The sequence below is a fragment of the Ictalurus punctatus genome, chromosome 20 (genome assembly GCF_001660625.3).
Source record: "Ictalurus punctatus breed USDA103 chromosome 20, Coco_2.0, whole genome shotgun sequence".
Classification (NCBI taxonomy): domain Eukaryota; kingdom Metazoa; phylum Chordata; class Actinopteri; order Siluriformes; family Ictaluridae; genus Ictalurus; species Ictalurus punctatus.
Genome location: NC_030435.2, coordinates 20,972,117 through 20,990,044, shown reverse-complemented (window position 1 = coordinate 20,990,044; position 17,928 = coordinate 20,972,117). Strand labels below are relative to the sequence as shown.

General features: G+C 37.4%; 1 protein-coding gene across 1 annotated transcript; it reads right to left on the bottom strand.

The window, feature by feature from the left end:
- Nucleotides 1–10,124: 10,124 nt before the first annotated feature.
- On the bottom strand, nucleotides 10,125–11,361 carry LOC124629314 (polymeric immunoglobulin receptor-like). The gene is made up of 3 exons (XM_053673686.1): nucleotides 11,153–11,361; nucleotides 10,642–10,968; nucleotides 10,125–10,544 (listed from the first exon to the last, which is right to left on the bottom strand). The coding sequence occupies exons 1-3, from the start codon at nucleotides 11,187–11,189 to the stop codon at nucleotides 10,198–10,200; spliced, it is 711 nt and encodes a 236-aa protein (XP_053529661.1). The 5' UTR covers nucleotides 11,190–11,361; the 3' UTR covers nucleotides 10,125–10,197.
- Between the last annotated feature and the right edge of the window lie 6,567 nt (nucleotides 11,362–17,928).

Here is a 17,928-nt window from a genome sequence, read left to right as displayed (position 1 = left end):
GATCATGGGCATGAGGTGAGGACGTTGCTATTAATACTGAGCAAAGAACTGAGCAAACAGGAAAACCTCACTAGTTCTGAAAGAAACCACCCTACAGTCCTGAAAGAAAGGAAGAAGAACATACTCACGGCTAGTCACAGTTTACGTGTCATAGACTTTCAGCAGGAAATGGCTTTATTTTGATTGGGCTTTGAAATAGAACTTTTACATTTTATATTTTGTAAAAATATAAAATAAAGAAAATAAAATAAAGAAGATAAAATCTCAAGTAAATGTACTTCACAGTATCATTAAGTACTTTCATTTAATTAGAATAAAAAAAAGTGTCATTACAGTGAATCATGTACTTAAGTACTGTAACCGTAGTACATGTAGTACGTTACTTCCCACCGCTGGTGCACATTATTATGAAGAATTAAATGATATCAGAATTACATTTTTCTTCCCTATAGATATGGTACTCAATACATTTCAAACAAAACATTTCTGAAACAGTTTAGTATAAGATACACAAAAATAGAAGAAATCAGGATGGGGCAAATACATTTTCACAGCACTGTGTGTGTGGGGGGTATATATATATATATATATATATATATATATATATATATATATATATATATATATATATATAGAGAGAGAGAGAGAGAGAGAGAGAGAGAGAGAGAGAGAGAGAGAGAGAGAGAAAGAGAGAGAGAGAGAGAGAGAGAGAGATTTTTTTTTTAATCACACATCTATTACTAGCAAACCATGCTGCTGTAGATTGTCTCATCACCAACATCTTTTGGAGGCTTCTAGAACAGGATATGAATAAAGACTAATCAGAGTCTCAAAATGAAACCAGTCCCTGTTTGATTAGTCAGTAAAATAGTTATTATGGATTTATACACTTAGTTTCTTAGCTTGGATTGTACTGGAATACACTTCATTTAAAGGAAATAAAATATTTGATACTTGATAATACAGGATATTACTGATGATGGATAAATTAGTTCAATACGTTAGGTTTTTGATGTATCAATGGTTTATTCTGCACAAGAATGTAAAATAGGATAGAAGAGTGCATGAGAAATGTACTTACTGGAAGTGAAGAGAATAAAAATGAAAAAGTAGCTCATGTTAGATTTGTTCTGATGTTGAATAAAATGTGAGAGTTTTCTTGCGTCCTGCTTCTCTGAGAAGTTGTCACTTTGTCTGTAGCAGCTCAAGCAGTTCCTCTTCCTCTTGATAATCTTAAAGTGTAGTCTAAAACCACAGTGTGTCTTAATTTAGTGACAGACCATCTAAACTGATTAAATACCTGATACACTGCCATATAGATGATGGTAGTTTGCCCCAAAAAGCCCAATTTTACAACAGCAAATTAAAATGTATTGTCTTATATCTCAGCTCTGATGGCAATATCACGTAGGCCGCTTTTGTTGCAGATTCACTCATTAATTCCTGTATTTAATTTCCTTATTCAAATATCTGTGGAAATATGTCATGTAAAGCTAACTCTCTAGGTCAGTAATTCTGATTATTGTTAAAATCACAGGTGTATATGAATGTGCTTGTTCCAATACGATATACAGTCCCCTCCATAAGTATTGGAACAGCAAGGCTAAGTCTTTGGTTTTTGCTGTAGACTAGATACATTTGTATTTGAGATCAAAAGATGAATATAAGACAATAGATCAGAATTTCAGCTTTCATTTCCAGACATTTACACCTAGATTTGTTTTAAAAACTTGGCACCTTTTCTAGCAGACCACCCTATTTTTAGGTGAGCGAAAGTATAGGAACGGATTGTCTAAAATAAATAATACTTAATTTATGGTTGCATAACCACTTTCTTGTCAAGCCAGTGACCTACTGACGTTATCAGATTGTTGTATTCTTCTTTTGCAATGCTCTTCCAGGCTTGTACCAAAATGTATAGGATGCATTTCTCTATAAATTGGCAGACAGAGTGTTTCTGTAGACATCTTAATTCATTCTGCTGCTACCATCATGAGTTACATCATCAATAAAGATCAGTGTGCATGTTCCAGAAGCAGCCATGCAAGCCCAAGCCATGACGCTACCACCACCGTGCTTGCCCTGTGAGCTTGTATGTTTTGGATCGTGAGCAGATCCTTTCTTTATCCACACTTTGGCCTTTCCATCATTTAAAAGTGTGTGAAATCGCACTTTCTTAATCAATTTATAGTTCTATTTAGTCATGTTAAACTATTAAAAATGTTCCTTGATAAGTAAATAATTGTAATTTTTTCCCAAATTGCTGTTGTCTAAACATGGAGGACTAAAACACTTCAAAATGTACTGTTATAGGAAACCATCTTTGGGGTGTTCTTGCTGATAACATTCCTATAACAGCCCAACCTGTTGTGTTTCATTCATGTCTTAACTGTACATTTTGCTGTCACAAAAATGCTGCTTCCTTCCTGTCTTCCTGATCCAGCTCTGTCATGGTCATGCGCCTTTGCGTATTTGATCCCCTGCTGATTTTGTACGTTTGCCCACTGTCAAAGAAATGATCAGTCTATAATTTTAATGGTAGATTTATTTGAACAGTGAGAGACTGCAAAAAATAACAACAAAAAATCCAGAAAAACGCATGTCAAAAATGTTATAAATTGATTTGCATTTTAATGAGGGAAATAAGTATTTGACCCCCTCTCAATCAGAAAGATTTCTGGCTCCCAGGTGTATTTTATACAGGTAACGAGCTGAGATTAGGAGCACACTCTTAAAGACAGTTCTCCTAATCTCAGCTTGTTACCTGTATAAAAGACACCTGTCCACAGAAGCAATCAATCAATCTGATTCCAAACTCTCCACCATGGCCAAGACCAAAGAGCTCTCCAAGGATGTCAGGGACAAGATTGTAGGCCTACACAAGTCTGGAATGGGCTACAAGACTATTGCCAAGCAGCTTGGTGAGAAGGTGACAACAGTTGGTGCGATTATTCGCAAATGGAAGAAACACAAAAGAACTGTCAATCTCCCTCAGCCTGGGGCTCCATGCAAGATCTCACCTCGTGGAGTTGCATTGATCATGAGAACAGTGAGGAATGAGCCCAGAACTACACGGGAGGATCTTGTCAATGATCTCAAGGCAGCTGGGACCATAGTCACCAAGAAAACAATTGGTAACACACTACGCCGTGAAGGACTGAAATCCTGCAGCACCCGCAAGGTCCCCCTGCTCAAGAAAGCACATATACATGCCCGTCTGAAGTTTGCCAATGAACATCTGAATGATTCAGAGGACAACTGGGTGAAAGTGTTGTGGTCAGATGAGACCAAAATGGAGCTCTTTGACATCAACTCAACTCACCGTGTTTGGAGGAGGAGGAATGCTGCCTATGACCCCAAGAACACCATCCCCACCGTCAAACACGGAGGTGGAAACATTATGCTTTGGGGGTGTTTTTCGGCTAAGGGGACAGGGCAACTTCACCGCATCAAAGGGACGATGGACGGGGCCATGTACCGTCAAATCTTGGGTGAGAACCTCCTTCCCTCAGCCAGGGCATTGAAAATGGGTCGTGGATGATTACTCCAGCATGACAATGACCTAAAACACACGGCCAAGGCAACAAAGGAGTGGCTCAAGAAGAAGCACATTAAGGTCCTGGAGTGGCCTAGCCAGTCTCCAGATCTTAATCCAATAGAAAATCTGTGGAGGGAGCTGAAGGTTCGAGTTGCCAAACGTCAGCCCCGAAATATTAATGACTTGGAGAAGATCTGCAAAGAGGAGCGGGATAAAATCTCTCCTGAGATGACTCTGACTTCTTCTTATCGGGGAAAAACCCACCACATTAGAATTTCAAGGGAATTCTTTTTTTCTGACCTTGTTCTAATTGATGGGTTTTTATCTCTTGCTCTTAATTGGCTTACTATGGAATTTATGATTCTGTACTTGTATGTCATATTGTATATTTCACTGTATTGAATATTGCAAATTGCTTTTAGTGTACATTCTATTGCACATACATAACACACATTATATAATATATACTTGTATATTCACACACTACTTTATATTATATTACTTTATATTGATATACTTTCTATTCTATTCTATTTTATTTTCTGTTATTGGTATGTTCCTATCCTGCCTTGCCAACCTGCCTGTTTCTTACTGTGTGTAGACTAATATTACCATCAAATCTCACTAATTATTCATCAGTGGAAATAGGCAGCGTTTGAAAAGAAATATGTAGCAAATTGTTCATCATTGTGCAACACGAACACCACATGCCGTTACCACATTCGCCTCAAACCTCCAGGGTTGGGGGTTCGAGTCCCGTCATGGCCCTGTTGAAACACATTCTCAGTGGAGTTTGCATGTTCACCCCGTGCTGAGGGGTTTCCTTCGGGTACTCCGGTTTCCTCCCCTGGTCCAAAGACATGCATGGTAGGCTGATTAGCATGTCCAAAGTGTCCGTAGTGTATGAATGGTGGTATGAATGGGTATATGATTGTGCCCTGCGATGGATTGGCACCCCATCCAGGGTGTATCCCACCTTGTGCCCAATGCTCCATGGGATATGCTCCAGGCTCCCCGAAACCCTGTATGATAAGCGGTATTGAAGATGGATGGATGGAATACCACATGCCAAAAGAACTTATACTTACACTGTTTAACTTAGTAAAAAAGGAGTGAATGCTTTTGTTTTTTTTGCTGCTTTGAACTCATCGTGACCTCTGAGCACTCAGCACGGGTGTGAGCATGGGTGTGACACGTGACACGAATGACCAGTTTTCATGGCAAAGTCAGTTCACGTTCACTCATTCACTATTCCCTATATAGCAAATGACATTTGCGTCACTATATGAGGAATTGAAAAAGAACGAAAATGAGTGAGCAAATTCCGACTAAATACAATGGATTTTATCGTACACGTATAGAAGATACACAAATTGGCCATGGGCAGTGAAAAAGTGCAGGGGACGAATGTACTTTTCATTAAAAATGTGGGGGACACGTCCACCTGCGGATTCTACACCCCTGAATATCATTACATTTCAGTTAGTCTGGAGTTTGTTCCAAAATGACTCATTTTATGCAGTATAAGCAAGCCCAATAGATGGCGCTGTAGACTGCAGTTCTTGTATATTACGGTATATTCAGTCAGAATTACAATGGGCTCAGTAATATCTAATTCACTGCTGCCTTTACATTGTCAGCTATCCTGAGGAATTCTACATCAAAGATTACACAAGACTTTGACGCCCTTGACAAGAGATTGGGTCAGGCTCATTGTTCACATTAACATTCTAAAGTTTCTTCCTCATATCATCTTAGGGAGTTTTTTCCTCACCACCGTCGCCACCGGCTTCATCAATAGGGATATATTCACACACTTAAAATCTGTATCCTGTGTTTATATGTCTCTATAAAGCTGCTTTGAGGCAATGACCGTTGTTAAAAGCACTATACAAATAATTGTATAATAGTAATAGTTATCTAGCAAATGCACTTGAGATGATTTGATCATTGTAAATATGGCTCACAATGGATAATAAATGGGAAATGTTCCTTAATATTCCAAATGCTTCACTCAGAATGTAATGTAATGTTGTTTTTTCTAGAACTGTTAATTACACATCTGTTACCATATTTGTATGTATGTATGTACATTCGAGGTGTTATAAAAATGTATAATTGTTTTTTTTTGTTGTTGTTTTTCAAAAAAGGTAGAACTGCATGTCCATGTATTCCTACAGCACACTAATAATTGAGTGTCAATTTGGAATAAATTTTAAAAAGACTTCCTTTATCATGGCAGTTCTTCACTTGGTTTCAAAAACTTGATGTGGTCCTCGAGTCAAAAAGTTTGCCCAACCCTGATTTAAGGAATGCTTTATATTTGTGGTCAAACAAAAGAAATGCCTAATTTCTCCACCAGTGACACTTCTGTGGCCTTCACAGTCACACCTTTGCGTCTCATGTAGACATTTACCAAGTCAAAGAAAAGGAAACATGTAGAAGCATAACACAAACTTTATTGTAATCTACAAACTAATGTCATATTCCATAGATAGATAGATAGATAGATAGATAGATAGATAGATAGATAGATAGATAGATAGATAGATAGATAGATATTATAGTATATTCCCATTGATATATACAATATATATAAACATTTTTAGTACACCTGGGTGACAAGGAACAGGAATTGTTTAGGAACAAGTTGTCTGGAAGGGTTTCATGAAAAAAGCCTCTACACCAGCGGTGTCAAACTCATTTTAGTTCAGGGGCACATACAGCATAATTAGATGTCAAGTGGGCCTGGCCTATAAAACCATAGCATAAGAACCTATAAATAACAATAAGTCCCTTTCCCTTTGTTTTCGTGCAAAGAAGTACAAGTACATCAGGAAAATCTTTATAATTAATGAAATATCCTTTTACAAAACATATCATGAACAACCTCCGATTTTTCTGCAATTTGCTTCTGATTATCATTTACATGTGTGCATTACAACTGGACACAGTGTTTGTACAAATGTAAAAAACTTTAAGTCACAGGTATTTGGAACTGAAAAATATAGTATTGCACTCCATTTTCCTTGGAAAACTACACTCTGTATCCACTTTTCTCCTTTTTGACAAAGACATTTTGGCTAATGAGGGTGTGGAGGCGAGTAGCAAATAGGTTAGACTGCACAGTAATAACAAACAGCAGAAGGCACATTGCTGCCATCTGTTGTTCGGTCTGAGTCCCAGAATTGTGCCGCGTTTTCTACTCTGACTAAAACAGTGCGCCCCTAGCGGATAATTTAGGAATAGCATTTTATTAAAAATTTCCAGTTCGTGTTTATATGCATTTTGCTCATTTTCAAAATTCATCCTGCGGGCCGGATTGAACCCCCTAACGTGCCGGTTTTGGCCCGCGGTCCGTACGTCTGACCCCCCTGCTCTACACTCATCCAAAAACAAACTCAAGCGTCTTCGGTTTGCCAGACGTATGACTTTCAGATGGGATCTGGTTCTATGCTCAGATTAAACTAAAATAGAGCATTTTGGTAATAAACACCAGAGGTGGTTTTGGAGCACACAGAGAGGTAGCCATATGGAAAAGTATCTCATGCCCACGGTTAAATATATTGGTAGATCTTTAATGTTTTGGGGCTGTTTTCCTGCCAGAGGACCTGGATAGTTCGTTAGGATACAAATGGGCCGTGGTTGGATCTTGCAGCAGGACAATGATCCAAAACATACATCATAATCAACACAAAAATGGTTTACTGACCACAAAATCAAGGTCCTGCCATGGCCATCCCAGTCCCCTGACTTGAAACCCATAGAAAACATGTGGGGTGAACTGAAGAGGAGAGTCACCAGTATGGACCTCGGAATTTGTAGGATCTGGAGAGCTTCTGTATGGAGGAATGGTCTCAGATCCCTTGCCATGTATTCTCCAACCTCATCAGGCGTTATAGGAGAAGACTCAGATCTGTTATCTTGGCAAAGGGAGGTAGCACAAAGTATTGACTAAAAGGTTGTCAATAATTGTTGCAAACTTGAGTTGTTTTTGCAATTGTTTGATATCCATGAGAGTATTTTTGTGATTTTTTTTTAAACAAATGGTTAAAGACAATTTTTCCCAGGCTTCTTTGCTCATATTTACCAAGGGTGCCAATTTTATTGGAGGGCACTGTAGATGTACTTATCGATCTTTAAGGGGAAATGTGGGACACTGTGTTCTAAACGATATGAAAGGATTAACACATGACTAACCGTGCTGTTTTAATAAAAAATAATTGAATATGCGCCAGCTTCTTAAAATTTCAGTCCCACCAACATCACGTCCTTCAATTCTGTGCAAGACAGAACTGTACTGGCTTTCTGAAACAAAAACAAAAACACACCAGGGATCAATCACAGTGTAGATTACAGTATGTGCTGAGGTAGACATTTTGTAGGAGGTTATGAACTCTTAATTACGCAATAAACTCTTTTAAAAAAAACTCTTGAAGAGCCAGTGAATTTTTATTGCTTTTATACATTGATAGATGAGGAAGAAGGAATAAAGAATGAAGTCTTTTTCCCTCAAAAATGGTCAAATCAATCATATGAATCTTCTGTATAACATTAGTTTTTAATTACGCAAAATTCAAAAGACATAATTAAAGAATTTTAACATAGCCTAAAATTATTTCAAATACTATAAAACGCTAAAAGTGTATACTAATGACTCATTCCTATAGCAAAGTTAAATATTATTTCTGTGTTCACATGGGTTCTTTATTGCAGGAATCTGTAGAATCTGTTGTAATGAAAAGTAAAGGATTGAGAAAATATCAATAGAAGTGATATTTTTAACAGTGACACAACCAGAAATTACCGGAACTTCTCAATATCCATAGTATTCATGTAAATGTCTTATTTCTTTAGTAGACCAAAAGGAAACAATGAAAGAACCCAATAATTTGGAGTCACAAGCCATTTCTTCCTCTTACGTGATCTCTTAAAGGGGACCTATTATGCAAAATTCACTTTTACATGGCGTTTGAACATAAATGTGTGTCGGCAGTGTGTGTACACAACCACCCTATAATGGTAAAAATCCAAACACTAATTTTTTTATATTTTCCATAAATCATAAACAGTGTCTCAAAATGAGTCGTTCGCGTTTTCTGCGGAACAGGCCCCGCCCACAACTGGTGACGGACTCTGACCTATTAGCATAAATCCTCCTCTGAGCGAGCTGCACACAGTGAGCCGGGTTTTCCGGGCTGGAGCAGCTATAGGGATAAGAGGAACGTCTCAGCTTCATAAGCTTTGAACATGAGAGTCTTCGTGTACTCCCGGCATCACTGAAAATGTAGTGGAGAAGTTTTATTTTTGATGGAAACTTAAATTCGTATATGGTTGTTGGAATCATTTGACACCAGACTGCTTTGTGAACGAGGGTCAATACAAAGCAGGATTTGCTGAAAACTTGATTCTCAAGAATGGATCAGTACCAGCTGTTCATGATCCGGCTTCATATCCAGAAGACGCAAGTATCGCACTTTATATATTGTGAATGTTTGTAAATCGCTTTTCCAAACGTGCTTGTTAGCAAAGTCCACGGCTAATGTTGCTAATGTTACGAGTGTCTCTGATTGTATTCACAGAGACTATCGTAACTAAGTACATGATCATCTTTAAATAAGAGAATCAATTTAAGTATCTGTAAAACTGCAGAGAACAACATCATAACCTAAATGTGTTCAACATGTTCTACAAGAAAGAATAAGTGTGTGTTTGCACTCACATGGTGTCATCACCGCTAGAAACTGATGTGACGCTAGTGACAGATGTTGCTGTGGGTGAGAAATAACAACAGTTAGAAATGTGTTGAGAAGAACAATTGCACTAATTTTCTCAAACATGTCCATCTGTTGCTACCTGAACTGTGCTTCGAGCCAGATCTGTTTAAAACATAAAAGAAAAAGTCAGAAAGTGAAGCTTGACCATTTAAAATGATTTCCTTCATACATATACATAGGGCCATTTTCCAGTCCCCATCTGCTAGCTAACTCTTGACTAGCTCTTACATTTGGAAGTCAAGAGACCCCTAGTTTGAGATCCCCTGTGTAGAGAATGTGTAGAGAACCCTGGAAAGGTCACTAAAAGATTCATTGTTTTCTTGTGCACAGTAATCCATGTGCAGTTTCATTTAACGTGGCTACAGGATTATAATCAATGTGTAAGATTTAGATATTTTATTCATGCTTAATTTGCTATTTCAAACTCACAGTTTAATATACAATTTAATTTAATAAACTCACATCACAGACTCATAAAAAACATTATACACTCACAAGCCACTTTATTAAGAAACCACCTGCTCATTCATGCATTGCTGATTGTGTAATTGCATGAATAAGCATGTGTACAGGTGTTCCTAATAAAGTGGTCAAGCTCTTATGACCTGAGAAATTAGAACTAGCAAGATAAAATTTGATAAGGTATATAAGATCATGTACTGGTCAAAATATTCAATAACAGGGTGTTGGTTTTGTACATTAAGAACACATTCTTATTTGAATAAGTTCATAAATATAGAAAATCTGTAAAACTGCAGAGGACGACAGCATGCCTAAATAAAATGGAGCTTTTCCTACTTACGTGTAAGTACTGGCATGGTGAGGGGTTGTAGTCAGTGCTGTAGTCACAACTAAGAAAAAGAAAAATAATCAGTGTGATTTTCATTTGTTAAAGTAGAGGTCAGTGTATGTGATAATACCTGGAGGTGGATCACCGACACTGATGTGAACAGGAACCTGCAGATCTCCTGCACTGCACCAGTACCAGCCAGCATCACTCTTCTTCAGTCCACTCATCTGCACACTGAAGGATCCTCTCCCATCATCACTGAGGTTCACTGCTGAATTATGGGATGTGGCAGTCCTCCCCATATTGTTGCAGCGGCTGTCTATAAATCTGCACCACTGCTTCTGTTTATTCCGATACGCAGCGCTGTTGAGACACTGGACTGTGACGCTGCCTCCTTCCTCACCACTCACTCTGCTCTCCATCACAGACAGATCAGGATCTGAGCACAAATATAGAGTCAGTTATGTATGATTAATCTTTAGAAACATTAGAACACTGCTAAATTCACTAATTATTTGTAGATTATAACTTAATACCTGATTTCACTGTGATATGAAGTTGTTCTTTAACATCTAGATCGAATATTCCACCTATCTCTACAACACACCAGTACGTTCCAGTGTTTTCTGTCTGGAGATTATTCATAGTCACAGTAAAGAGACTCTCAGCTGGGTTATCAGTCACTGTCACTTTCCCCTGTGTCTCATTGGCATACGCCTGAATTTTGCAGTAATTGTATGCTGCAGGAGCGTCAAAGCACCAGTGTTTCTTATGTTGTATATATGTCCTATCATAACGACACGGGATGGTGACAGATGCTCCAGTTTTAAAACTAAACTGCCTCGATGCCTGACTGCCAACACCTGCACACAGAACAGAAAAACACTACTATTACTCAGTGAAAATAAAATATTTGATACTTGATAATACAGGATATTACTGATGATGGATAAATTAGTTCAAGACATTAGGTTTTTGATGTATCAATGGATTATTCTGCACAAGAATGTAAAATAGGATAGAAGAGTGCATGAGAAATGTACTTACTGGAAGTGAAGAGAATAAAAATGAAAAAGCAGCTCATGTTAGATTTGTTCTGATGTTGAATAAAATGTGAGAGTTTTCTTGCGTCCTGCTTCTCTGAGAAGTTGTCACTGTGTCTGTAGCAGCTCAAGCAGTTCCTCTTCCTGCTAACTGTACTGTGTGGTCTAAAACCCCAGTGTGTCTTAATTTAGTGACTGATTTTTTCTCTTATTAATGTCATTAGAGAAAACAAGAGAAGCTGACAAAGGAACAATGTTTTATAGCTACAGGACCAGACATCATTCCATACCTTGCAATGCAGACAGGTTATAAACAGTGTCATAAACTCTTAGCTAAATAAGTTCAAATGTTCGCTGCCATTTTACATTTTACACTAACTTCATCTTATATGAGGAAAAAAACACCACCTGTTGCTGTGTAAAGTCTGTATCTTTGTTAGTATTTCAGTCATATATGACGAACCTGGAAGGACCACATAATTTAAAGAATACTTTGATTTTATTTATTTATTTAATTTATTTATTTAGATGTGGAGTGCCTTCCACTAATATTGGCACCCTTGGTAAATATGAGCAAAGCAGGCTGACTGACAGACACAGAGCTACTTCAGCGTGAGTGAGTCCCTGATTAAAGTAAAAACAATTTTGTTCATCCGTGATTTTGGGGGATTGCTCTAAGCTTTTGCTTCATCCAGAACAATAAAACATGTTGTTTAAACAACAATAATAATAATAATAATAATAATAATAATAATAATAACAATAATAATAATAATAATAATAATAATACATGATCGCTTAAGTTACAATCTATTTACAGTGGTGCTTGAAATTTTCTACATTTCTGCATAAATATGATGTGTGGTTTGGCAGAGCATGTTGACTGGAGTAGTTCAGGTGGTATTTCAGGCTAGAACTGTGTCAGTGGCATGCACGCTTCTTATTGCAGATATTGCAGTAGACATGCAAATTTCTTATTGATGATACGTGCAAAAGACTTTGGTCTCATTTAGAGTTTGCTCATCTTCTTGTCTCCTGCTCATCACTAAGCAACTGCATGCAATGCAAGGTCTGGGGTGGGGCATGGTGTGTGAAATGGATTAATCATTTTAACATATCATTTTTTGCACATTAAATCAACAGCCTTTCAGTGCTGTGAAAAAAGTATTTGCAGTATTTTCAGTCCATAACTGAAACCCAAGCGCAACTGGATTATGCAGCAGGACAATGATCCCAAGCATAGGAGTAAGTCCTAGTAGTACATGAAAGACTGATCTCCAGTTATCGGAAGTGTTTAGTTGCAGTTATTGCTGCTAAATGTGGCACAACCACATTTTAAGTTTAAGGGGGAAATTAGTTTTTCACATTGGTGATAGGTGTTGGATAACTTTTTCCATCCATCCATCTTCTATAACACTTTATCCTTTTCAGGGTCACAGGGAACCTGGAGTCTATCCCAGGGATCATCAGGCACAAGGCAGGGTACACCCTGGACAGGGTGCCAATCCATCACAGGGCACAATCACATACACATTCACACACTACGGACACTTTAGACATGTCAATCAGCCTACCATGCATGTCTTTGGACCGGGGGAGGAAACCGGATTATCCAAAAGAAACCCCCACAGCACAGGGAGAACATGCAAACGCTGCACACTCACAGGGCCACGGTGGGAATCGAACACCCAACCCTGGAGGTGTGAGGCAAACATGCTAACCACTAAGCCAGCGTGTGCCTGTATAACTTGTTTTGTTTTGTTGACTCAGGTCACCTTTGTTTTATGTTACATTTCGTTTTAAGATCTAAAACCTTTTAGTATGAGATATACACAAAAACAGAAGAAATGTGGATGGGGCGAATACTTTTTTTTACATTTCAGAAAAAAAATTGCATGTACTGTAAACTTTACTAGTGTCGACATATTATCTAAAGCTGATGAGCCATGGCTGTTTCCCCTAGTGCCTGGTGGTTAGTGTAAATATGCACACTCTAGTTTGGGAGTACAATATAATGATCATGCTTTATTCAGAAGTAACAACGACTTAACCATCTTGTTCCCTCATGTTACTAAGTCCAGGTGGAGAATCTAATTTTAACTTTGCCAAGGCAGCCATGAAGCCAGACTCTAACAGATTCAGTGCGATCAGTGAGGAGGGCAGTAATGTAGTGGGGTCCTTTAACGGCTACACATGGAAGGGTATGATCATGGGCATGAGGTGAGGACGTTCCTATTAATACTGAGCAAAGAACTGAGCAAACAGGAAAACCTCACTAGTTCTGAAAGAAACCACCCTGCAGTCCTGAACAAAAGGAAGAAGAACATTCTCACGGCCAGTCAGAGTTTACGTGTCATGGACTTTCAGCAGGAAATGGATTTATTTTGATTGGGCTTTGAAATAGAACTTTTACATTTTATATTTTGTACGTTTTATTTGTGCAAAAATAAAGAAGATAAAACCTCAAGTAAATGTACTTCACAGTATCATTAAGTACTTTCATTTAATTAGAATAAAAAAAGTGTCATTACAGTGAATAATGTACTTAAGTACTGTAACCGTAGTACATGTATTACGTTACTTCCCACCGCTGGTGCACATTATTATGAAGAATTAAATGATATCAGAATTACATTTTTCTTTCCTATAGATATGGTACTCAATACATTTCAAACAAAACATTTCTGAAACAGTTTAGTATAAGATACACAAAAATAGAAGAAATCAGAATGGGGCAAATACATTTTCACAGCACTGTATGTGTGTGTGTGTGTGTGTGTGTGTGTGTGTGTGTATATATATATATATATATATATATATAGAGAGAGAGAGAGAGAGAGAGAGAGAGAGAGAGAGAGAGAGAGAGATTTTTTTTTTAATCACACATCTCTTACTAGCAAAAGACGCTGCTGTAGATTGTCTCATCACCAACATCTTTTGGAGACTTCTAGAACAGGATATGAATAAAGACTAATCAGAGTCTCAAAATGAAACCAGTCCCTGTTTGATTAGTCCGTAAAATAGTTATTATGGATTTATACACTTAGTTTCTTAGCTTGGATTGTACTGGAATACACTTCATTTAAAGGAATTTACTCACAGTTTTATTCTTGGAAGCGACTTTTACAAAGCTGTAGTTCACGTCCTGCTCATTATCTGTTGATGCTGAAGACTGCAGATGTAAGAAATTGCTTTGTTAAATCTTCAATAATAATTAATAAATGTTTATTAATAATAATCCATATAGTAACATTATTCATATAACAGCAACAACAGCAACAATACTACTACTATTACTACTACTAATAATAATAATAATTATTATTATTATTAAGCCAAATCACCCTACTGCCATGTTTTTGAGAGGTGGGAGAACATGAACAGACTGTAGTCAGACCTCAGGTTCAAACCAGGGTCCGTAAAGCTGTGAGGCAGTTGTGATACCTGTGAAAATGTTTTCCTTCATATATATACATAGGGTCATTTTCCAGTCCCCATCTGCTGGCTAACTCTTGACTAGCTCTTACATTTGGAAGTCAAGAGACCCCGAGTTTGAGATCCCCTGTGTAGAGAATGTGTAGAGAACCCTGGAAAGGTCACTAAAAGATTCATTGTTTTCTTGTGCACAGTAATCCATGTGCAGTTTCATTTAATGTGGCTACAGGATTATAATCAATGTGTAAGATTTAGCTATTTTATTCATGCTTAATTTGCTATTTCAAACTCACAGTTTAATATACAATTTAATTTAATCCACTCACATCACAGACTCATAAAAAATACATTATAAAATGGTCAGTGCATTTAAGCTCGTATGACATGAGAAAGTAGAACTAGCAAGATAATATCTTATGTACTGGTCAAAATAATCAATAACAGGGTGTTGGTTTTGTACATTAAGAACACATTCTTATTTGAATAAGTTAATAAATATAGAAAATCTGTAAAACTGCAGAGGACAACAGCATGCCTAAATACAATGGAGCTTTCCTACTTACGTGTAAGTACTGACATGGTGAGGGGTTGTAGTCAGTCCTGTAGTCACAACTAAGAAAAAGAAAAATAATCAGTGTGATTTTCATTTGTTAAAGTAGAGGTCAGTGTATGTGATAATACCTGGAGGTGGATCACAGACACTGATGTGAACAGGAACCTGCAGATCTCCTGCACTGCACCAGTACCAGCCAGCATCACTCTTCTTCAGTCCACTCATCTGCACACTGAAGGATCTTCTCCCATCGTCACTGAGGTTCACTGCTGACTTCTGGGATGTGGCAGTCCTCCTAAATGTGTGGCACACCTTGTCTTTAAATCTGCACCACTGCTTCTGTGTATTCTGATACGCAGCGCTGTAGAGACACTGGACTGTGACGCTGCCTCCTTCCTCACCACTCACTCTGCTCTCCATCACAGACAGATCAGGATCTGAACACAAATATAGAGTCAGTTATGTATGATTAATCTTTAGCAACATTAGAACACTGCTAAATTCACTAATTATTTGCAGATTGTAACTTAGTACCTGATTTTAATGTGATATAAAGTGTTTCTGTAACATCTGGATAGAATATTCCACTTATCTCTACAACACACCAGTACGTTCCAGTGTTTTCTGTCTGGAGATTATTCATAGTCACAGTAAAGAGACTCTCAGCTGGGTTATCAGTCACTGTCACTTTCCCCTGTGTCTCATTGGCATACGCCTGAATTTTGCAGTAATTGTATGCTGCAGAAGCGTGAAAGCACCAGTATTTCTTATGTTGTATATATGTCCTATCATAACGACACGGGATGGTGACAGATGCTCCAGTTTTAAAACTAAACTGCCTCCATGCCTGACTGCCAACACCTGCACACAGAACAGAAAAACTACTATTACTCAGTGAAAATAAAATATTTGATAATACAAGATGTTGTATCAGGGAGCATCAGGCAGGGTACACCATGGACAGGGTGCCAATCCATCACAGGGCACAATCACATACATCAATCAGTCTTTGGACTGGGGGAGGAAACATGCAAACTCCACACACAAGGCCACAGTGGGAATCAAACACCCAACCCTAGAGGTGTGCAGTGAACATGCTAACCACTAAGCAACCGCTGACTCAGGTCGCCGTTGTTTCATGTTACATTTCGTTTTAAGATCTAAAACTTTTTAGTATGAGATATACACAAAAACAGAATAAATCTGGACTGGGCAAATGCTTTTTTTTTTACATTTCAGAAAAGAAATGGCATGTACTGTAAACTTTACTAGTGTCAACATATTATCTAAAGCTGATGAGCCATGGCTGTTTCCCCTAGTGCCTGGTGGTTAGTGTAAATATGCACACTCTAGTTTGGGAGCACAATATAATGATCATGCTTTATTCAGAAGTAACAACGACTTAACCATCTTGTTCCCTCATGTTACTAAGTCCAGGTGGAGAATCTAATTTTAATTTTGCCAAGGCAGCCATGAAGCCAGACTCTAACAGATTCAGTGCGATCAGTGAGGAGGGCAGTAATGTAGTGGGGTCCTTTAACGGCTACACGTGGAAGGGTATGATCATGGGCATGAGGTGAGGACGTTGCTATTAATACTGAGCAAAGAACTGAGCAAACAGGAAAATCTCACTAGTTCTGAAAGAAACCACCCTGCAGTCCTGAACAAAAGGAAGAAGAACATACTCACGGCTAGTCACAGTTTACGTGTCATAGACTTTCAGCAGGAAATGGATTTATTTTGATTGGGCTTTGAAATAGAACTTTTACATTTTATATTTTGTACGTTTTATTTGTGCAAAAATAAAGAAGATAAAAAACCTCAAGTAAATGTACTTCACAGTATCATTAAGTACTTTCATTTAATTAGAATAAAAAAAGTATCATTACAGTGAATCATGTACTTAAGTACTGTAACCGTAGTACATGTAGTACGTTACTTCCCACCGCTGGTGCACATTATTATGAAGAATTAAATGATATCAGAATTACATTTTTCTTCCCTATAAATATGGTACTCAATACATTTCAAACAAAACATTTCTGAAACAGTTTAGTATAAGATACACAAAAATAGAAGAAATCAGGATGGGGCAAATACATTTTCACAGCACTGTGTGTGTGTGTGTGTGTGTGTGTGTGTGTGTGTGTGTGTGTGTGTGTAGTGAGAGACACAGAGATTTTTTTTTTTTAATCACACATCTCTTACTAGCAAACCATGCTGCTGTAGATTGTCTCATCACCAACATCTTTTGGAGACTTCTAGAACAGGATATGAATAAAGACTAATCAGAGTCTCAAAATGAAACCAGTCCCTGTTTGATTAGTCAGTAAAATAGTTATTATGGATTTATACACTTAGTTTCTTAGCTTGGATTGTACTGGAATACACTTCATTTAAAGGAATTTACTCACAGTTTTATTCTTGGATACGATTTTTACAAAGCTGTAGTTCACGTCCTGCTCATTATCTGTTGATGCTGAAGCTTGCGGATGTAAGAAATTGCTTTGTTAAATCTTCAATAATAATTAATAAATGTTTATTAATAATAATCCATATAATAACATTATTCATATAACAGTAACAACAGCAACAATACTACTACTACTACTACTACTACTACTAATAATAATAATAATAATAATAATAATAATTATTATTATTATTATTATTATTATTATTATTATTATTATTATTATTATTATTTGGAAATGTATGTAGAAAGGCATTGTTTATTAATAATAAGCCATTTAATAACATTATTCATACAACAGCAACAACAGCAACAATAC

What these genes read in the sequence shown, in the direction of transcription:
- LOC124629314 (XM_053673686.1), bottom strand. Translation starts at nt 11,189, where the DNA reads ATGAGCTGCTTTTTCATTTTTATTCTCTTCACTTCCA. An exon ending in TTTTATTCTCTTCACTTCCA is followed by an intron (nt 10,969 to 11,152) that starts GTAAGTACATTT and finishes TTCTGTGTGCAG; the next exon opens with GTGTTGGCAGTCAGGCATCG. An exon ending in TCATATCACAGTGAAATCAG is followed by an intron (nt 10,545 to 10,641) that starts GTATTAAGTTAT and finishes ATTTGTGCTCAG; the next exon opens with ATCCTGATCTGTCTGTGATG.